This window comes from Anas acuta, chromosome 9, assembly GCF_963932015.1.
Source record: "Anas acuta chromosome 9, bAnaAcu1.1, whole genome shotgun sequence".
In the NCBI taxonomy this organism is placed as follows: domain Eukaryota; kingdom Metazoa; phylum Chordata; class Aves; order Anseriformes; family Anatidae; genus Anas; species Anas acuta.
The window spans coordinates 1,017,914-1,039,110 of NC_088987.1; the positions used below are offsets into that span (position 1 = coordinate 1,017,914).

At 40.7% G+C, this 21,197-nt stretch overlaps 1 protein-coding gene across 1 annotated transcript in view; it reads left to right on the forward strand.

Annotated features, from left to right (window-relative positions):
• The window catches only part of ARHGEF26 (Rho guanine nucleotide exchange factor 26), a 47,293-nt gene that overhangs the window by 18,840 nt on the left and 7,256 nt on the right, over window positions 1-21,197 (forward strand). Inside the window, exons 6-10 of the mRNA XM_068692894.1 lie at window positions 8,676-8,828; window positions 9,318-9,447; window positions 10,513-10,587; window positions 12,043-12,132; window positions 17,792-17,946. Coding sequence (XP_068548995.1) covers window positions 8,676-8,828; window positions 9,318-9,447; window positions 10,513-10,587; window positions 12,043-12,132; window positions 17,792-17,946 — 603 coding nt within the window. The remainder of the gene's footprint in view (window positions 1-8,675; window positions 8,829-9,317; window positions 9,448-10,512; window positions 10,588-12,042; window positions 12,133-17,791; window positions 17,947-21,197) is intronic.

A 21,197-nucleotide genomic window follows, 5' to 3' on the forward strand; every position in this document is an offset into this window, starting at 1 on the left:
AAAAAGTTCCTTGAGAAAATATCTGGTTTTCCAGAAAATACGAAATGCCTGTAAGTTCAAATTGCTCACTTAAATATCTAAATATAAAGGAATACCCCAAGTTCACAGGTGCCATCCATCACCTTCATAGTGTCTCTAAACCGCGGCCAGCTGTTGCCAGATGTAGGAGAACAAAACGGCAGCAAGGTAGTTGTACAGTGGCTGGAGAGTGGTGACACTGCCCTCGTTGGTGTTCGAGTGTGCTCTTCCTCCTGCTTCCAAATTGCCCTTGGTAACCCTGACTGATCAAAGCTTTCCTCTCCAGTGGCTCTGACGTGGCACCTGCAGTAACAGTTGTGACCAATGTAAGGAGGCAATTTTTGGCTGGTACCTATGGAAAATGTTCTCAGCCCGAGATATTTACTGTTGATAGTGATCTCTGCAGGGGTTGCCAATAGGATGGGTTATTTCCACTCTTAAAATAGTGGACAGTTATAGCGTTTTATTATATATATTAAGTAGCATTTTACTCTAATATTTGTTTACAGTGAAAAAGATAAACAAAGTGTTTTTCAGTATATTCCCTCATGTTCTGTGTAAAATCCCTTTCAAGCTGCCCATTGCGGTCTCTGGTTCAGATATGTCTGAAAGAATGCAGCTAAAAGTAAAGAAAACTGGATGCCTCTGAGGTTCCTTTCTGCCTGACTTGTGGTCCTCTGTGAAATTCAATATAGTTCTCGTGTTAGGTTGCAAGGTTTCTCTGCTGGCAGCCTGATCTGTGCCTTCACCCGTGCTGAGGTGCTGTGTGAAAGGTCGTTTCCAAAGGGGCTTCCTGAGGGTCTGCAGGAACACCGTGTACGGTTCACGAGTGTTGGTGCTGTTCACTTTTAACAGAAACTGGCCTTGTGTATGGCATTTGCAGCCATTTATCTTACTGGTCAACTGAGCCTGGGTATGGAGTCAGTTGCAAAAACCAGATGGGACTAGAAGCCAGAATAAACTTGTGTTTTCTCTCAGATGGATTGTGCGATATCTTCAAGAAACATCAACATGTAGCTTATACTGCCTTTGGTTGTGTACTTCTTGTTCTTTTTTTTCCAGTGCTGCATAAGTGAAATTCAAATATTAGTTGCATAAAATTTGTATTCACTCAAAATCTGATATATCCCAGAGGTAATTTGTGATGTCATTTAAATGCTGACAATGTAATTGTTTTCCTGTTTCTTTCTAACATCCTGTCTCCATGGTATTTTACCCAACAGATCTTGAAATGCTTATTAAGCTTTGCACAGACACAGCTTAATCCCTTTAAAATGGTAATAGTTTGTGCAATATTTTAAGGAGACCTTCAGATCATTTCAGTGATTGTGTTTACTCATTTTGGTAGTTAAAGTACAGACTGTGTAGAAGCATTTTGTTTAAAAAAAAAAAAGTGAAGAAAATGAAGGCAGCTGATTTGCCTGTTTTCCACGTGCTTGGAGCTACCACCTCCTGCTTTACTCAGAGTAGGCTCTTCAGGGGATTGTTTCTGAATGATTGCATGCTGAAGCAGTACGTTGAATATCTTGTTTGGGTTTTAGGGCTTTTTATTTGGCAGTGTAGATGTACCCTGTATTTATCATCTTTTCACCACATGATAAGAGACCACCACTTGCCAAGGTCAAGAGTAAGAGATGAAAGTCCCCTCGTTAGAAACTCCAGTACTGACTGAAGTATAGGGGGAACTCATTCTTGTAATGAGTTTTATTCGTGAGTTTTCTGGAGTAATTCGGGATGTTTTGTCAATGAATTCTTCCCCCCACCCCTCCCTGCCCCGTCTTCCCCGAAATAATGTGATTCAATTTGCTTGAGAATTTACATGCCCAGGGAAGGCATTGAACAGCCCTGCTCAGCCCCCTCTGCAGCAGGGTTGGGTTCACCTGGAAAGGTGAAGACCCAGGCTGTGCCTGTAACCACTCACCTGTTCTCTGGGTTACTTCGTGTTTTCTTTTAAGGTCTGTGCAGTCTCTCCCATGTGATACTATCTCTGGTTCTTTTTTTTTTTCCTCATCAGCAAAAGATGATTCTCCTTCAAAATGTCAGCTAAATTGCCATATCATCTCAACTGCGTGATTGTATGTGTGCATGTTTATCGATTTGTTGTGGTGGTGGCTAAAGCTTGATGATATTAACAGTGTTGGTCAGATGAAAGGTAATTCAATTTCTTTTTTGACTTAACAAAAGCAGTCAGTATTCTCGAATAGTGGCCATTAAAATCTTATTTTATGTTAACTCTTTAAAGAGAATGTTAGTAATTTTTTTAGCCTATCTGCACTTGCATTCAGAACTTCATCTGAGCTCTGTCCTCTCAGTATTCTTCATGTGTTTTGCTGTGAAAATTATTTTGACAAATTAATTTTCCTTGTGTCCTTTTCCGAAAAAACTGTCTTTGAAGAACCATACTGTCAATTTATATTCCCTGTGGAAATGCAGCACAGATGGTACATAACTCAGTGTCCCAGAGTTTTATAAGGAGAGGTTCACTGTAAGGTCCCCTTGGAACTCTTCCTATTGTAATTAAGTTACTTGTCAGAACTCTTCTGACAGTCTGTTGTCTAGGACTTTGTGTCCAGTTTTTCTTGTTTCTATCATTAAGTACTTCTGGAGATACTTTTTTCTTATTTCTCCCGCTGAGATTCTCAGCCTAAGAACTCATACTTCTCTACCTCCTGCTCAGTTAATGACATTTTAACAAACTCTATGGCTTCTTTTCATAAAAGGAAAAAAAAAAACACATAGCCTACTACACACACAATCCAAATCTTCCCTCCACCAGTGACCTAAGATAGTTTGTGTTCTACAGCAACTGAAAGTTTTGGCATCTAATAAAAAATACCTTATTTTGAGATGGCATTTGTGGTGATGTATCTGAAAGAGCATGGTAGGAACAAAAAAAAAAGTTAGGAAAGATCCGTGGCAGCTGGCATCACCAGATCTATGGCAGGAAGCTCCCATCGACCATGATATTTGTTTGTACCGAAACCCATCACTGTATTATGTGAACATATTCTCTGTTTAAAAAAGATAGTGCCAGCAGCAGCATTCCTGGTTGAATTCTTGCAACCTCTGGCTCTTCTTTTGTGGCCTGAGTTCTGCAGGGAGAGCTATTTATGTGAATATTTGTGTTTAGAGACAGTTGTTGTGTAGAGCAGCAGTACTTAAAATTTTAAAGCCTTCCAGCTGTAGCCAAACCCTATCTATCCAGTCCGTGGTTAGGCAGCCTTTCCTGCAGAGCATTACAGCCCCACTCACGTGAGCCTCACTACCTGCACAGATCCTCTCTGCCTGTGTTGCTGGGTCCCGCAGGGCTTGTGCTGGTGGCAGCTTATGAATCTTGCTCCGATTTTCAGATTTGCCGTTGCTGCAGGAAGCACAGAAGAAGAAAACTATTTATCTGCATAATTTTGGTAGTGAAGTTTGTTATGTTCGACAGGTATTTGAGCTTGCCCTCTGCTTTCCCTATGGAAAGACTGATAAGGGGTGAAGAAGCAGTCTGCTAGTTGGGGCTGGGAAAGAAGTAACTACTCCAGTGGTCAGCCTAGTTCCAGAGAACTGCCGTCGCCCTTTTTGTGTAAGAAGAATGCGTAGCTTTGAAAAGGCACCAAGTTGTTAGTAAGCCTAGAAATAGCCGTGTTTAGCAAGCCTGTCAAAGCAGGAGGATGTATGCGTGTTCCCTTGGCTCCTCTCATGCCTCGTCGGGTCAGTGTGCTTTGTTTAGATGAGGCTTTAAAGCTCTGCAGTCTTTTACGGGACTAAATTGGCGAGATGAAAGCCTTCAGTGCAGACGGACGAGTTCCGTGGTGTTGCTCCCCACAGATGTGGATGCCTGAGGTTGGTCTGTGTGGTGGCTGTACCTGGGAAGCCTCGGCTGCCACAGCATGGTACCACATATCAACCACAGCTTCCACTGGGGCCGTCTCAACGTGACAATGATGGATGCAGACATTTATCCTTGCTTTTTATAGCAAGAGCAGCTTTATGTGCAGGAGTATCAAAACCTGCAACTTTCTTCCTCCTGTTAAGCACTCATGATAGTTTGCAGCTGTGGGTAATATCACCTGCTGCTCTCTAGGAAAGCGGCTGGTGCTCTGAAGGCGTGAAGACAAGGCCATGGCGAGCCAGCAAGGCAGCCCCCGTGAGCCGGGCCTTGCTGGCTGCGCCTGCGGCTGTTGTGCCCTCAGCCTCTTCTGTGGCCAGCACCGCTGCTCCTGAGCAGTGCCTGTGTGGTGCTGAGAGCGGCACTGCCTGGCACCACGCACCTCAGACCCACTCTCTGCCAGCTCTGAGCCCGTCGCCAGCTCAGCATGGGTGCCCTTGTGAGAAACGTAAACCTGGGAGTGTTTGTGGTCTCCCTCCGGTGCAGGCCAACGCTGTGCTCCGGGCAGGAGGGTGGCTGGGCCGATGGGGAGGTGACAGTGACAGATCCCAGACCTTCCTCTGCAGAGTCTCCTGGGCACTCCCTACATCACCGTCACCTCCAGGCTGTGGTGGAGTTCCCTGGCTGAGGCACTTCCCTGCAGACTAAGCAGCGGTTAATTTATGTTTCTGTACAGTTCATGTTTTTATATTAACAAATGTTTCTTCCCGAATTTAAGGACTGGTTAGCTTGCTTGCTTATGGCAACAGAGGCAGTAGTTGTGAGTGCTGGTGGCTGGATGTTGTCCAGCTGGGGATCGCAGGTGGCAACCCAGGTGCTTAGAGCCCAAGGAGGGACCAGGCAGGCGATCCAAGGCCTTCGCTTGCTGTGTGTGTTAGCAGTGCCATTTTAGCAAGTGTTACATGGGAACAGCTTCATTCCTGTGGTTAGAAAGTTTCACAAAAAGACATATAAATTCTTTGTTTGTGACATCAAAGAAATCATTTTGTTCCGTGGTAAATGAGCGGCTGACTCTTCAGGCCCAGGGCCATGCAGATACACACTGCTGCTTCTGAGGACAGGGAGCCCGACTTTGTCCAGCATGGGAAAGGTTTTTAAAATGAGGACTCTTGTTGTGATGTCTTCGTAATTTATTAAAAAGATTTACATTTCTAGTGCCACAGCGTGTTCTTTGTGGGCTCATTTGTCAGTGGGTATTAATTGATTGAATAGTTTTTCTTAAAATGCATACCATTGAATGAGATGCTATGAGCACTTCACTGCTATCTCAGGAATCTCCCTATAACAGAATATATTGACAGGGTTGCCATGGCGTTTTTATTGCTCTGGATTTCTGCCAGAATACTGTAAATAGTTGAAAAGGCAAGAGGATTACCATTAGTACAGTTACTCATGGGTAGGCCTGCTGCAAGTTGTTCGCTTGCTGCAGAATGAAAAATAGGTTGGCAGGATCTTTTCGTTGTTGTTTGGCCTTTTATGTGCTTGGTGGATATTGCCTGATAAAAGGCATTTTTGTGGGCTGTTAGCTTTGCAGTCTTTGGGGTTTATAAATATGTCTCTATACATACTGTTTTCCATTATTTAGGTTGTGGCAATCCCACAAACTGATTCATTTCAAACACCTGTGGATGCAGTCTCTCACTTTAGTTACTCTCCTTTTCAGCCATTTTGTTTCTAAAAGCTCTGATTGTGATTCATCATGAAAATGCTATGGAAATAAGGCTGTATTTTTTCCATTTTTTGCTATTCAAAATTCTTCTCTCTGAATAATTAATCTGTGATGTGGATGCTAAGTATCTGTCCCTGATGAGAAGATCCACATTTGCAGAGGCAAAAATTGGAAATTTTTATTACTGTTACCTGAAATTCTTTGAAATTGATCATTGTTTTTGAAATTGATCATTGCTCCTCTCTAAGTGGAAGAAGAGGAATTGCAGTTTGATTTCACTCCAGTGACTTTTTTTTCTGTTACTGGACAGGGATGGGTCAGGGAGACTACGTTTTTACCCGAGACTTCAGCAAGGTATGGAGGCTGTGCAGAGGGACATGGACAGGGTGAATTACAAAGGTGATTTGTGTGGAATAATAGGCAGTCTTGTGCTTACACCGCTGTGCTCGCAGCTGAATTAACTAGGGTTTTTAAGGAAGTTGTGGATACCTGGCACTGCTTTAATCTCTGCCTAAGAGTAGGAAAAGCTAGCTTAAGAAACTGCCTGAGCAAGTATTAGGATGTTGCTCCACGTGATGATCACCAGCTTGTTAACATCTGCTGGAAGACAGGGGCAGAGCCTTACCTCAAGCCTCCAGATCACTGAGGGGGAAGCTCCTGTCGTAGGGACAGGACAAACTCCTGTACTGGTGTGTGCTTCAGTGTTTCTAGATCTTGAACTAGAAAGAGAAACAAACAGGAAATTAATTGCATCTGTATTTCTAAATTTGGCACGTAGTCGTCAGGAGAGGAAGAGTTTGAGGGTATTTCAACTTGGACATTTCTTCTAAACAACGCAGGCAGGACAGAGGAAATCATTTTCTCTCTGATTCTGTTTGACTTTCACTTAATTGGATCTAACCAGAAAATGTTCTGTATTTAACAGAAACAAATGCTTGAAACAAATTTTTCTGGTCCTAAGCAAAAAATAAAAATCACAGAGTACAATTAATTTGTAGTTGGTTAAATTGACACTAAATTGTTCAGTACCAATCTTTATGAAAGAATCAGTTCTAACCTTTTAAGTAAAAGGTTTTGTGTCTGTTTTTCCATGTTTGGATGCCCAAAAAGATAACCTTTGAATCAAACTTCTACGCATGATTTCCAGAGTTAATAGTTCTCATGATGTGTTCTGGGGGGATGGGACTTGGCGACGCTGCTTCTCTCTGGCCTGTTTTTTTTTTTTTTTCTTTTTCTTTTTAGTATCTCATAGTGTGCAAGACTTGTACTGTTCCCTAAAATGACTGTGACTGATGTCATTGATGAACAGCCAGATAAATTTTAGAAGTGTAAGTTCTTGGTCCAGCATGGTCAAACACTTTGTCAGTGTGCCATGCATACAGGAGGGAGAAACGCTGTATTTCCTGAGCAAAGTAAAGCTGGCAGTGTGCGACGAAATTCTTCCAGCTATAAACATGTCTGAGCAGAGTGGAAATGAATTCCAGTCGTCTGCAGCTCATGGTGGTCAGCTGTTGAGATCTGACTATTGTGGTTCATGGGAAATTGTAGGCTGGGTGGAAATTTGAAGCTGACTGTTAGCTTGCAGTCCCTGTCCATGGATTGCAGGAGATCTCACTGCAGCTGGTATGCTCTGCCAGTTAGGACTGCTCTCTTAGGCACTACAAAAGCACGTAGCATATTGCAAGTTAGTGACAACTTGAAACAGCTCATGCTTTGAAATGAAATGGGTGGAGGATAGGATTCTGCAGGACTATGCCTTCCAAAAGTGGCAGTGCTATTAAAAACACTGCTGTACCTCTTTAAGTGGAAAAGGGAGGAGAAAGCCATAAACCAGAGCAGACAGCGTCATATCTCTTTGCAGGCAACGTCCAGGTTGTCATTAAATGTCAACACATAAGCATCAGTCCATAAATCTGCAGTGCGTGTGTCAGGAAAAATAAACCAAAACACCCACAAAACAAAAAGAAACAACAAAAAAAAGATACTCATTTGATTGTGTGACTGACCATTTGGGAATCTGGCAATCATTCAGTTCAGTCTTTTTCTAAGCCCACTGGACAAAAATTTAGTGAACCTGTGTTGCTAAACAACCAGTGTTAGTAAAGAGAAAATGTGATAAAGGGTTAAAATGAAAATGTTTCAAAACATTTTAGCTTAATGCGAGATTGTGTGTTCCAAGTATCTCCTTTATTTTGCTGTGTTATGTGGCAGGTTTTTGTTAGCTGGTTTTCCCTGGTGAGTTTGGGATACTTCTAGTGAAGCATCTTGTAAAGGCTTCAGACAAGACTGATATCAGAGAGATTTTTCATCAACTTTTTTTTTTTTTTAGCGATTGCACTGATGTCAGACTGTTAGTGCAGGTAATTTTAATGACCTGCAACAGCTCTAATGCCGATTTGAGCTCTTATACCCCGGAGAGTCAAAGTGTTTCTAATAAGCAGCATTGAAATAAAGGCATTTGTTTCCTGGTAAAATTAGAAGGGCAAGAACGAGTGAGAAGCTTTCAGAGGCCAAAGGGACTCGATATGGAGCAGAAGACAAACAACAGAGAAGAGGATTTTAGTTTCTGTTTCCCTTTTCACTGTTCCCAGTCTGTGTTTGGTTTTATTGGTGGATCAAAGTTGATGGTACATGACTACCTTGTTTAAGCTCAGCCCGCTGTGTGTTTTTGTCTCTAGTTTAACAGTTCACACTTAACTTTGTTTGCTTGAACATTTCTGGTATTGCACTTCCCTTATTACAAGAGGAAGTGCTGTGTTAATGTTGTGCTTGGAGTTGTTCCATTTCTTTTCAACCCTGTTTCTGGAAATTCCAGTCCAACCAGACCAGTAAGGCTTTTTTCGGTTTTGGCAGCTAGAGTATGGGAAGTAATTTGCCAGCATTGCTTTTGCTGAGCTCTGCCAGGTGACACCACCACCCTTTGACATGTATAATATAAAGACGTCCCACACTCTTTTGCCAAAAGGAGGAATGATCTCACCCTCAAACAAACCATTCAAATTGTCATTAGGTAATAAAAGCCATGGGTTGTATCAGGTGAAGTATAAAATGTTGCAAGAAAAGTCTACTATTTTGGGGTAGAATGAGTAATTCCTTTGCTTTTTTTCACAGGTTCTTCAAAGAACTTGAAGCAAGACATCAGAACAACATCTTTATTGATGATATTAGCGATATAGTGGAAAAGCATAGTGCTTCAACGTTTGATCCATATGTAAAATATTGCACTAATGAAGTCTATCAGCAACGAACGCTTCAGAAATTGCTGTAAGAGCTAATTTTAAAATGACTGCAAAATCACCCCCCTTTGTAGCTAGAGTCAAAGGCTATGGTATTTGGTGCAAAACCTATGGCTTACAGCAAAGCATGTACTTACATGCTTAGCTTTTCTTAATGCACAACTTCCTTTGAAGTAATTGAGAGTGAAAATATGCCTGGCTGCATAGTCCAATCCTATTTGTTGCCCTATGTTACGTTCCCTTTTCTTTGATAAATTTTCTCTTTATAGATTTGTCAAAGCCATGGTTTACTTGCATGTTACATATGAGTCTGCACTCGCGTTCATCTGTGGGAGGAGATACCTAAATGTTGATGCTGGTCTTGCATATCTAAATAAATAAAGCTGAAGGCTTAAGTGATACGAATCTTTCAAGCTGTACTTTCCTTGCTATTAAAATGTTTTATTAATAGTCTAGCAACTTTCACAATTCTTTGGTAAAACATTCTGTTTAATTCCCTCCTTCTTTTTCCTACCAGAGCTACAAATCCAGCGTTTAAAGAGGTGTTATCACGGATTGAGTCCCATGAAGACTGCAGGAATTTACCAATGATCTCTTTCCTCATTCTTCCCATGCAGAGAGTAACTCGTCTTCCCTTATTAATGGATGTGAGAACAGTTATTTTTCTATTTTTTCCTTTATGAATATTTTTTGAATGTTAGCACTCTTGCGTTCAATTCCCAGTTCATTCCAGAGAAGGCTATAGATACTGACTTGTCTGTTGACTATGAACAGTAGCATATGCTCACTTGTGCAGTCAGAAATTAAAAATTTACAAGTTCTAATCAAAAGGTTTGTAAAGGATAAAAATAATTGATTCAGAAGACAAGGAAGAACCTAGCACAGAAAATGCACAGTGTTAGGATTAAAATTAAACCTTACAGCTTAAACAAACAAGACTTCCTAGCATATAGATTAGATAAGGATCCTTTTGCAATAAATGTTTACTTATTGTATTATCTATAATTCCTATAGATAGGAATTCATTTTTACCTCCAATTCATGAGAATAAACTCAGTCTCTCATGTGTAAGTCATAGATCAGATTTACTCATCTTTACTTTCCGGTGTTTACATATGCTGCAGCAGCCTTCCTTTTTTTTTTTTTTTTCTAATAATATGGTTATTTATCTTTTATCATGGTATACATAACAGTGTGTGTAGCCTTAAGAGCCTTTCTCATTTAATCCTTTGGAAATGATTACCTCCTACAAAGAGGTCAATCAGAGTAGTCTGGCACAGTTTTCTTATAGCTTGTACAGTTGCACACAAGTGGATATTTTGACTTCCAGAAAAAGCTTAATGTATTTAAAATTGGAAGAACCTATTTGTGTACAGCTGCAATGGGTTTTCACTGTAGTTTGCAGAAAGGTAGAGTGGAGACTGCAGAGCCTTTCTCTTTTCTGGAAGGATATGGCCTCCCTCTTCCACTATATTGCCACAGGTGAAGACTGGCCAGAGATGGAAAACATCACACTCCTCCAAAAAGTTCTCAAGAGAGGCATTCCTTAGTGTCACCAAGGCCTCTGGAGAAGTGACCTAGTGTTCTCTCATTTATCCCAGTACTCAGCTGGGATTTCACCTCTTTGATTTCCATTAATACGTTTGTAAAATTCTGTATTTGTTACGATTTGTGCTTCTCAGTCCTCTGAAGTAACTGGTATTTTATTTCAGACTATTTGCCAGAAAACTCCTAAAGATTCACCAAAATACGAGAACTGCAAGCAAGCTCTGAAAGAAGTGAGCAAGGTATGTCCTGATGGTACAGAGGGAAAAAAAAGTCTGAAACTAAGAAAGCCATGCTTTCTGCTTTTATTGCTGGTTAATGATATCTGCTGCACTCAGTTGTTCAGTTGTTCTTGTCTTACTGTGTAATCATCAGAATCAATGACAGAAGAAGAGCAGAGGTCCATTTCCTTGCATAGATTGTAAAATACATCAGCACTTTCAGAATAAATTCCAGTTCCATTTTATGTGAAACTGAGCAGATTCTCCTTTTTAAATGGGGAAATTCTAGTTCATCGATTCATATTCACACACACATACAATATGTATATGCATATATATATATATATATTCTGGAAATAGAAGACTGTAAAACAGAATGTTGTGGTTTGAAAAGAAAATTTAATGATCTAAGAACTGTCTGGTTTATGCCTCCGAGATCTCAGAATTTCAGAAGCTGCAGCTCATCATAAACTGTCATTAAATGTGTTGTATTGGATGCTCTTTATTTAAACAAAACAAAACCTTTCCCTACATGTTGGGGCTAGACAATGCCTTGGGCTTTGAACATTCCTTATGTAAGGGAAGAGCAGTGAAAGATAAAAACTGTAAGTTGTCTTATTTAAGAAAGACCACTAGGGATTGGTTTTATTGCGAAATTTTTGCCTGTTACTTAGGAAAATACCCTAAATTCAGGAACACTATACTGCTGCCAAAACAATCATTATTTTTTTTCTGTAGAAGATATATATGATTTGTGAAGTGTTAGATTATGAAAGGAGAAAAGGCTTATTAATGGTTGGGAAATGCTGCATGATGTTTGTGAGGTTAAGGGGAATGCATTTTCCTGCCTGTCTTGAGCCCTGTTGTTGTACACTCCTCTTCTTCCCATGCACAGACTTCTGACAGACTGCAGGATGCTTTAGGATTGCATTCTAAAGGTCAGCTGCAATGAAACTTTCTCAAAGATACTGTTTGCCTTAGTTTAACAAGGTGGTGCTGCAATGTTTGTGCTGGGACTTTCTTCTCTAAATGAGTTGCAGGTGTGTGGTGGACAGGACAGTGTGCAACATGGATTTGTCAGCCCAGAATGTTGGTTTTTGTGGGGCTGATCATGAACTTGGATCAGAGAGTATAACCCTTTTCAGTCAGATTGTCTGGCTGTAACTTTGTACCACCTGGGCTTTGCTGAAGAATAAATAGTTATTATAGTGTTGGGTAATCCAGGTTGAAAGGGACCTCAGGATGTCATCCAGTCCAGCCTCTTTCTCAAAGCAGAACCAGCTGTTGGGTCTGAACAGGTCACTCAGAGATGCATTCAGTCTGGTCTTGAAAACATCATGGGTGTGGCTGAACAGGAAAATGTCAGGTGCTTTATAAATTCTACGCTTCCACAGATGTGTATTTTATAAAGGAGCAAGAGTTAGTGTTACAAGTCTTGGGTACGTTAAATGTGCTAAATACGTGTCTTGTTTCTAGTTGGTGCGTTTGTGCAATGAAGGTGCTCGGAAGATGGAAAGGACAGAAATGATGTACACAATTAACTCCCAGCTGGAATTTAAAATCAAGGTATGGCTATTTCTGATGGTAAACCATTTAGCATACGATTAGCTTTGACCACACGCTATGGCTTTGACTACATGTTAAATTTTGATAGCTTCACTGCCAGCATAAAGTACATTAGCATAGGCTGTAACACTGGCATGACTTTCAGTCAAGAAAGACAAGTTCATATTGTGGGGTAGCTGAAGCTTTGGAAACTCAGAGGGTAACTGAGGACTGTTGTGTCTTAACCAAGATTGATTAAGCTTCAGGCTGAGGCTTTTCAGGGAAAGAGTATAGGAAACTTATTTACTTTTTAATAAGAACGAAAGGGACTATTTATCTATTGCAGCTGAAATAAAACAATAAAAATTGACCAAATCTTAGCACCCTAGCATTTTATTTTCTGAAAACATCATGAGTGAGATTCAGCACACTATTTCTGTCAAGCTGTAAGATGAATTAACTCCACGGAGTGAGTGTGAGCTGGCTTTGATGCGCTAGACAAATTGCTGTCAAGTTTTTACCATTAAAAGAGGGGCTGACCTACTACTTGACAATGAGATAAATCCAACAGTGTGTGACTGTCTGGATTACGGCAGCACAATATCAAAAACAAGGTGTGGTTCCAGCCACCTCAAGATGTGTTTCTTTAAATTACGATGTATTTGTACAAGATTCTGGTAGTTCTGCTGTAAAAACATGTCACTTCCACCAGTTCCCCTTTACCTGGGAGGCGATAGAAATCAGAAAGACAGTGGTGTGTGCTGCATGCTGCTGAATTCAAGGAGGCAGGTGTGAAATAAATCAGCCCAGCTGGGTTTCCTGGTAGGTTTGTGTGCCTGCTCCTTGGTCACACCTGCGGGCAGGAGTTACCGAATTCAGCTACGGCAGCACTTCTGGCAGCGTAGGATACGCAAACACAGAGTGAGGTGCCAGCCCGGAACAGCAGGCTGTGCAACAGGAGACTTTGGCGTAGGTGAAATTACTTAAGATAAACTTTGCTAATGCAGTTTGTTTTTGTCATTTGTCAGCAAATTTTGTTTTGCTAGTGCAGAGTATGGTTGTACTTAAAGCTGCCTGTGTCTGTGCGACGGTGCAGGCAGGGCTTTGAAGTAGTAAGAGCTAAGCGTCCTGTATTAAACCAGTGCAGGTAACTTCTTAGCTTACTTTTCAACCACAAGAATAGCAAGCATATTTGTATATGCAGATGAAATTGAATTCTATACTGTCTTAGTTTTCAAAATGAATGTTGTAATCTTCCGCTGGAATGCTCCTGTTCAAACACAGAATGTCTGAATGATGAATGAATTATCATCATTGTGTTTGAAGTAAGTAGAGGTTTATGTTTTTGAAAAGACAGTTATTAAAGGATCTTCCTCAGTCTTGCTCTGAGGAAATCCTGTTTCCAACTTGTCCAAAGGATTTTTATTTACATGCTTTGACTAAAAACTGAGAATAATAATAGTTACTTAAAGCAACAGCAATAAAATAAACTCTCATTAACAAGTGACATCACTACATTTGCTAACGAGGCTGGATAATAGTCTCAGGTATTTGGGATATTCTGAAGTGAAGTTTTGGATAGCCTGAAAACTTTGGGTGACCTTCTCCCCTCATTCATTCATAATTTTCAAATCTACAGAAGTACCTGACAGTTTTAAAATGTATTGAGTTCCGTAAAGGACTTTTAGTCTGTTACTTTCCCTATTGGAAGAGGATGCAGAAGCAAGAGGCCCTGTATAATTCTTCCAGAGGACGTGCTGTGACTAGCAACTCTCGCTAGTTTCATGGGAATAATAGCAACTTTATTTTCTTTTCTGTATTCTTTATGCAAGTTTTTTTTTTTTCTTCCCTCCTCTGTGCATCTTAAATATAACCACTTAGTGGTTTTAGACCTTATCTGTGGTTTGAGAGCTTGCCAGCTGGAGTGCTTGCCAAACTGCTTTGGCCAAGTCTCAGTACATTTTATGTTCTAATGGCTTATTTTATATAAAAAGGTGGTGATATACGTGTTGTACTCTTTTGGTAATTGCAGGAAAATTAATACTAAAGAAAAAATAAGGTGCCTCTGGAATATAGTCAGTTAGGAAAATGAACTCATTTGGAGTAGAGATTAAAGGGATTTTTAGTTCATGCTCATAGAAAATCGTGAAGATGTTTTAGTCTGCAATACCATCGTCATGGTGTTATAATGCTGCTTTATAACCATTATGAATTAGGTAAGCTCATTCTGTTCTTTCCTCATCTGGTGTTTTGGGATGTTTTATTTTGTTAGGTGTGACTGTAGAGCAATTACATAGGAGTTACAAGAGAAGCTACTAAATGTAGGTCATTTTTGTAAACAGCTCATCTGTAGAATTTCTTTTAATTAAGATTCAAAAGGTTTTATTCTTAAAATTTTCAACTTTAGCACCAGAAAAGCTTTTTTTCTGCAAACAGGCATTTGAGTTCAAGAACCAAACTCTTCTGTATTTTCTATGTTCAGGGACCATCTAGCCCAATGTTTCAATTTGTAAAGTCACAAGAACTGTGATGGTATAACCTTAGGGCTATGGCCCAATGTTTCGCATTCATGTACCATCACTTGGAACCATTACTGCAATTCAGAAAGTGTAAATAACTGGAGCTGTTTTGTTTCAAGAATTGATTTTCATACCAGTAGAGTTTAGATTCAGAGTAAGACTTTTTTTTTTTAATAAAAAGGGGAGGAAAAAAAAAGCAGACTGTTTATATAAAACTTCAGAAATTACTTAGATTTCAATCATGGAATTTGGGAGTTCTTCTGATTGCCACATATGGGTACCGAGCTGAATTGGCCTTTTGTAACCTGTGTGGTTTAATAATGTGTATTAATAAAATGACCATCCATAAGAAAAATGGTATGGTACAATCCTTGGAGAAAGTAATAATGTTGGATTGATGTTAGCCGCTGATACAAGATAAGTGACGGTGTCAGTTAATGAAATTAAAGAGATTTGTAACCAGATTGTTCTACTCTAACTCATAACAGAGACTTGGATAAAAATCCATTTAGGAAATATGGATTTGAAACAGTTCTGCATTTCCAGACTGGAGAATACAGTAGAAAATGCATTTAGTAGACTAATGGCTAATACAAAACTAGAAATGTGCAAAAAAATTGTATAAATTAAAACAATGTGTGATCTGAAGTTAATTGGGAAGAAGTATCTAAGGGGAATTTGACCAAAATTCAGTACAGGTATTTTGTCTGTAATTTTGCCATTTTGAGCAAGGTTCATCTGTCATCCATGTGCTGTCTCCTAACAGAAAGCACAAGGAACAGGCTTCCAGGAGCTTGGTCCTGCTTTTTGTGCTGAGTGTGGTACTGCACGGTGCTAAATAAATAAATAAATAAAATAAAACCTTTTGAATGATTTCTTTATCATGTACCATTTCAAAGTCACTACAAAATCATTCCTCAAAATTCACAACAAATTAGGGAGGTTAAAGTTTTGTTCCAACAGCATAATCGCAGTCAAAGCACCGGTTTGGTTTTGGCATCGTGCTCCAGGGCGAGTATTGACAAGCTGAATTAGTTCACTAAAGGGCAGCTGAGTGATTAGATACAAAAAGACAGTCTAAGCAGAATGATGAAGACAGCTGACAAGCTGAATGAAGAAGTACTTATACAAGCACGTGAAAGATATTTTAAATGGAAAAGAAGCAGTTGTCTTCGTTAGTCTAATCATTACAGACATAACGAATTTGAGCAAGAGCAGAGAATGTACATGTTTTTGATAAGCTGAAAGCCTGTTATGTGTAAAGTAGAAACAAAAATTTGGTTATTTCCCATGGGGTGAGGAAAAATGTACATAAGTTAACAGTTAAGTGCCCTTTTACTGCTGTGGGTTTTAGGTACAAACATTAATAAACACGGGCAAAGTGGATGCCACTTCTCCAGGTGTGGACCTGCTGTTGGAGGGTCTGCAAGGTACAGGGCGTGCAGCTTGGGCTTTGCCTGCAGAAGTCACCCCGTGAGTCTTCTGTTTTGGTGCCAGACATCTTCAGGTGCTCCATCCAGCACGCATGCTCTACCTGGAGGTGCATAGACACGACACTGTCAACATCTTCAGTTTTGAAATTAGGACCAAAATAGGTCATCCCAGAGATGATGGGTGGGACTTAGAAAGGGGTACCTTTATCAACAGCCACTGTTCTAAGCAAAGAAGAAACATTTCCACTTTGTGGCACTGAAACCTGTATGAACCCACATACTGGGTCTGGTCAGCTCAGTGCTGACTGTCAGTGAGATCACTGACGGAGGAATCTTGGCCCCTGGGAGATGTTGCAGTGCTGGCAGCGCTGCAAGGGACCTTTGTGTTCCAGGCATCACGTCAACGTACAGCTTCAGAGAGGATCTGTTCTCTATGACGGGGCATGCAGGCTCACATCTCCATTCACGTTCATGACCCAGAGAAACAAAAGGTCCTTCTGTGGTATCGACTTCTCCAGCAGTTGGGAATAGTTTGGGTCAATAAAGCCTGGCCTTTACATTAGACAGCTAGTATCCTCTTTGGCTTGAGTCACCTACTTGAGATGTTGGTCCTCACCCTAACCCAGAGAAATAGAGCTCCTGCTCCAGAGGACTTTTAGGGTTCAGTTACATCAGCTAGATAAAGAGGAGCTTATGATATCTTTGGTTATCCATCTCTGATAAAGCTATGGCAGCGGACTGGTAATTGTACAGTATTTCAGGAGCTGCTAATGAGAATAGGAAGCACTTGGAAAACTTCATGCTATCAAAGGAAGAAACATAGGTTATTCTGCACGCTGAGTGCCTTGGGAGGGTGATTCTCTTCTCATAAATTGAGGGCTGAAGGTTTGTGCAAGCCTGCCTGTTTCTACGCACACAGTGAGCTATCAAGGCTGGCCTGAGAGGATGCTCTGACGTGTACCTCGTTACAGCAGCATGCGGGAGCAGCCCGGCCTGCCTGCCCCTGCAGCTGCAGCAGCAAGTTACAAAGGGGTTGTGGTCACGTACAGGTACCTCCCTGACGGAATGGGAGCAGAGAAAAGGAAAGATGAAATTCATCCTTGGGAAGGACACTTAACATGGCCTTTCATAAGTGCATACCTTAAGATCCTGTAGATTCAGACATTTTTCAAACCATTGGTAGATTTATGATGACACGAACAAACTATATTGTTTAGGCATGTTACAGCATCATTTTAACTTTAGAAATGTGCTGAAAAGCAGTGTAAGATGCTGTAGCCCATGTGTTTGAGATGAAGTGCTGAAGCTTTTCCTTCCAACTGTTTATGCAGAAAAGCTGTGAGAAAAAATCAAGTGTTCAGAGAATGACTGCTTACTCTGTGAAAGCTGAAATAATCCCCAGAGACAGTAATTTTAATCTCCTTTGGAGATCTCACGTAGTTTGGTCCATCCTGAAGCATATGACCAGCCAAGTCTGTTCATTTTTGTCTTAGATGAGTAATTAGGTCATGAACATGAGCAATTTTCAAGTATTTGCAGGCTATTACTTGTGGGTTATATGAATGATAAAGACACCTTAAATCTTGGGATCCCTATTTTGTGCTTGTACCCATAATCTCTGAGCTCTGAGTTTATCTGAGCAGTTTTTCCAAATATTTCAGACTATTACTTGATTATTTTTTTTTAATTCTACTTATACAAGAATAAAATGTTATTTTTTCTTTGTAGCCCTTTCCATTGGTTTCTTCTTCACGATGGCTAGTGAAAAGGGGTGAATTAACAGCATACGTAGAAGACACTGGACTTTTTTCTAAAAGGACTTCTAAACAGCAGGTGTACTTTTTCCTTTTTAACGATGTCCTCATTATCACCAAGAAGAAGAGGTAAGAGCTTCACCAATGTAAAATCGTCTTTCTGTTCAACTCCTTGCGTCACGAAGAGAGCATCTAAGTTATCTGTTAAATTTTCATGACTTTTGTGTGTGCCTCACCACACGGGAAATGAGAGCCAAAACTTCCTGGCTTTGCACAGCCGAACTTTATTGCATCCGCAGCATTTTTGCATGTTTGCTACCATCTGCTTTTTTGAAAGAATGAATGAGATTCAAAGAGATCTGGTACATTTGCAGCGTAAAATGGGAGGAAATATGGATTAAACTTGTGTTAATTACAGTCAAAATTTGTGAAACGTTTTGTGTGTTTCAATACACTGTGTCTGAGAAAGGAAATGAATTATGAAGGTATTTGAGTTTCTAACGTTGCTCCATCAGACTGCATTTAGAAATTACAAGTAACTGCTTGTTAAATGGGATTTAGTTTTTGCAAACTCGATTTAAATTTGTTTGACAAGTCAGAATTTCAAAGGTTATCCTTGGTGCCTTAAGAAAGAGAGATTTTTTGTGGGAGGGTAAAGTGATATTCTTTCCCCTCTGTGCTTTACCATGTTGGATTGTTCTTGAGAGAGATTGATGGGAAATCGCTTCTAGTAGTCTCCACTTCTATTTTATCTCTAGATTTGAGGGGAGGCTTAAAATCATTTAACGGAATTGACATCCTCTGCTATTGCTGTTAAATAATATTTGATAGATAAACTTTCTTCCTGAGGCTGAAAACCGTTTTGAAGAATAGTTTTGCATTTGCATTGATCAGTTGAACCAAATACCAGCTATTTTTAAAAGATAGCGTTGTGTGAAACTTCTTAATTTAAATCAGAAATTGAGGAATGAGATGGTCACATTCTCTTCCCAGATTTAATATTCTATTTAATCAAATAGAAAGATAAAAACGAAGGAAAAGTATATTTAAATCAAAGAATTTTTATGCAGATGAACAGAAAGGCGAATAGAGTTTTCCCCAGCTATCGTAATGCTGGGAGCACATCTCTGAGATTCAGTGTTTATCAAAGTTCACGCTGCAATGTTTCTTTGAAAGTCCCTTGCTAAATCCCTGGCAGCAGATCAGAGTTATGCCTCATGTTTTTAAACTGCGCGTTTGTTTTCTCACGGGATGGCTCTCAACGTATTGCTGTGTTGGTAGCTAAGTAAATGTCCGAGTTAGGAAAACAATGAAAAGCTATTATCTGTGTTGTTACAGTGTTTATTGGTTTCCTATGTGATGGCTTCTTGTCCAGATTATAAAACAGATTTTTATAGCAAAATATTTTATTCAGTCTTTGGATTTATAATAACTTCCAGCTGTTGAAATTGAAATGTCATAACTGGGCCCAGAAGCCAAAATTAAGGAAAACTTGATGTTAATGATCAGATTTATCTGTTCACCTGAAGAACACCCCCAAGCAAATTAGGTAGGATGGAAAAGGATTGGTTTGTGTGAACATCCCAAACATTCCGAGCACGAAGCTTACACTTGACCTGAGTGGATGAGCTTATACATAGTATTTGAGCTTTTGGTGATCTGTTCTCCTGCCCACGGCGTTGCTGTGGACACCACGGCAGTGGACAGCAACACTTGTTGACAGTTGAGCTTTCTATGCTTGTGTTTTAGCTGAGGAGTTGCTTTCTCAAAAGATTCTTAGCATTGCACACACAAAAAATCACTCGACTGTGCTAAAAATACTAATTACTTAGTGCTGCAGTCACGCTGCTTAATCCTTTCTCCCAAAGTGAATCCCCGGCCGTCCCGGGGAGCAGTTTGCCGTATAAGTCGAAGCAGCACGCTGTGCCTCCCAGCTCCTTGCTGTGCCTCCCAGCTCCTCGCTGTGCCTCCCAGCTCCTTGCTGTGCCTCCCAGCTCCTCGCTGTGCCTCCCAGCTCCTTGCTGTGCCTCCCAGCTCCTTGCTGTGCCTCCCAGCTCCTCGGGGCCCGGCGCTGCCTGCCCAGCCCGCAGCCAGACAGGGTCAGCAGGTCTAGGACAAGGGTCAGCAGCCCCAGTGCAGCGAGGCTCGGCGCATCCCTGCTCACGGGCTGCTTTCAGGAACGATTTCCATGCGTCAGAATCAGCGCTGCGAGAACTGCATTTTGAATACTGAGTGAGCAAGGGTTCCCAAAACCTTTTTATAATGAGAATTATGACATTTTAGCTACGAAAAAGATAAAGGGTGTGTTGTATACTTACAGTGCTCCAGAGGTCTTATGCTTTAACTTTAATGATGCTTTATTCATCATAATCTTCTCAGCTGCAATTTCACCTTTTGGTTGAAATTGCAAGGTTGTGCTGTGTTCTCTGCCCCATTCAGTAGGTTAAGTGGCATTTAGCTACCACAATTTCTTCCTTTTTAATGGACACTGAAGGTAATATTCTGCCACGAGGAGTAGCAGGCAATATAACTCACATCTTGAGAGTTCTTTCTGTCTGCCCCATGATTCACATGGACGACACTACAATTCTTGTTATTTGTGTCACCTTTGGGAAACTTGCTTTCTCTTGAGCTAGTGAAGAAATGCTTTCACACTGCAGGGTACGATGACATTACTGTCTTGTTAAATATGGGTTATTTACTTTATGCATACTGCTTCTAGGTTTGTATATCCTTCAGAATGATTTTTCAGCTTTCCTCTTCTAAATCCCAAACCACAGACAAAAATATCATCCATCCCCTGCATAGCTGACGAGCGTAACTGCTGGGTTTAGATACCCATTTGCCTGCTGCCAGGCGTGGTGGAGCTTCCACAGCGGGCACTTTGCAACTGCCCTGGGGAAGAGGAGACGGGGCTACAGAGGAGGTGATTCCCTGGTACCTCAGGCAGACCTGGAAGCTTACGCTGTAACAATACTCTGCTAAAAAGGGGACACACGGGTAGCTCTGAACTATACAAAAGTCAGGTTCTTCCTTTTTTCCAGCACGCCCTTTTGAAGAGGTGGTTGCATGTTCTGGATAGTAATGCTGAGTTGTCTGTGAGCTGGCTCTGCATGCTGCGGAGCTCAAGGGAGCTCCAGAATTAATGAAATCCTGTTGTGTCCAACTAAAGCAACACTGCTCACTGAGCTACTCGTAACAGCTACCAGCAACGTCCTGAGATCTTTTAGAAGATTTCAGAGAGGATCAATTGCAAAGAGATGTATATTTTTGTATGAGGATACGTTTATTGAATACTCTTCTCTCCCATAATATCCCCTAAGGACACCGCTAGAACCCCATCTGTTTTCATGGCTCTATGGCTTGTCAGCTCCTGAGAT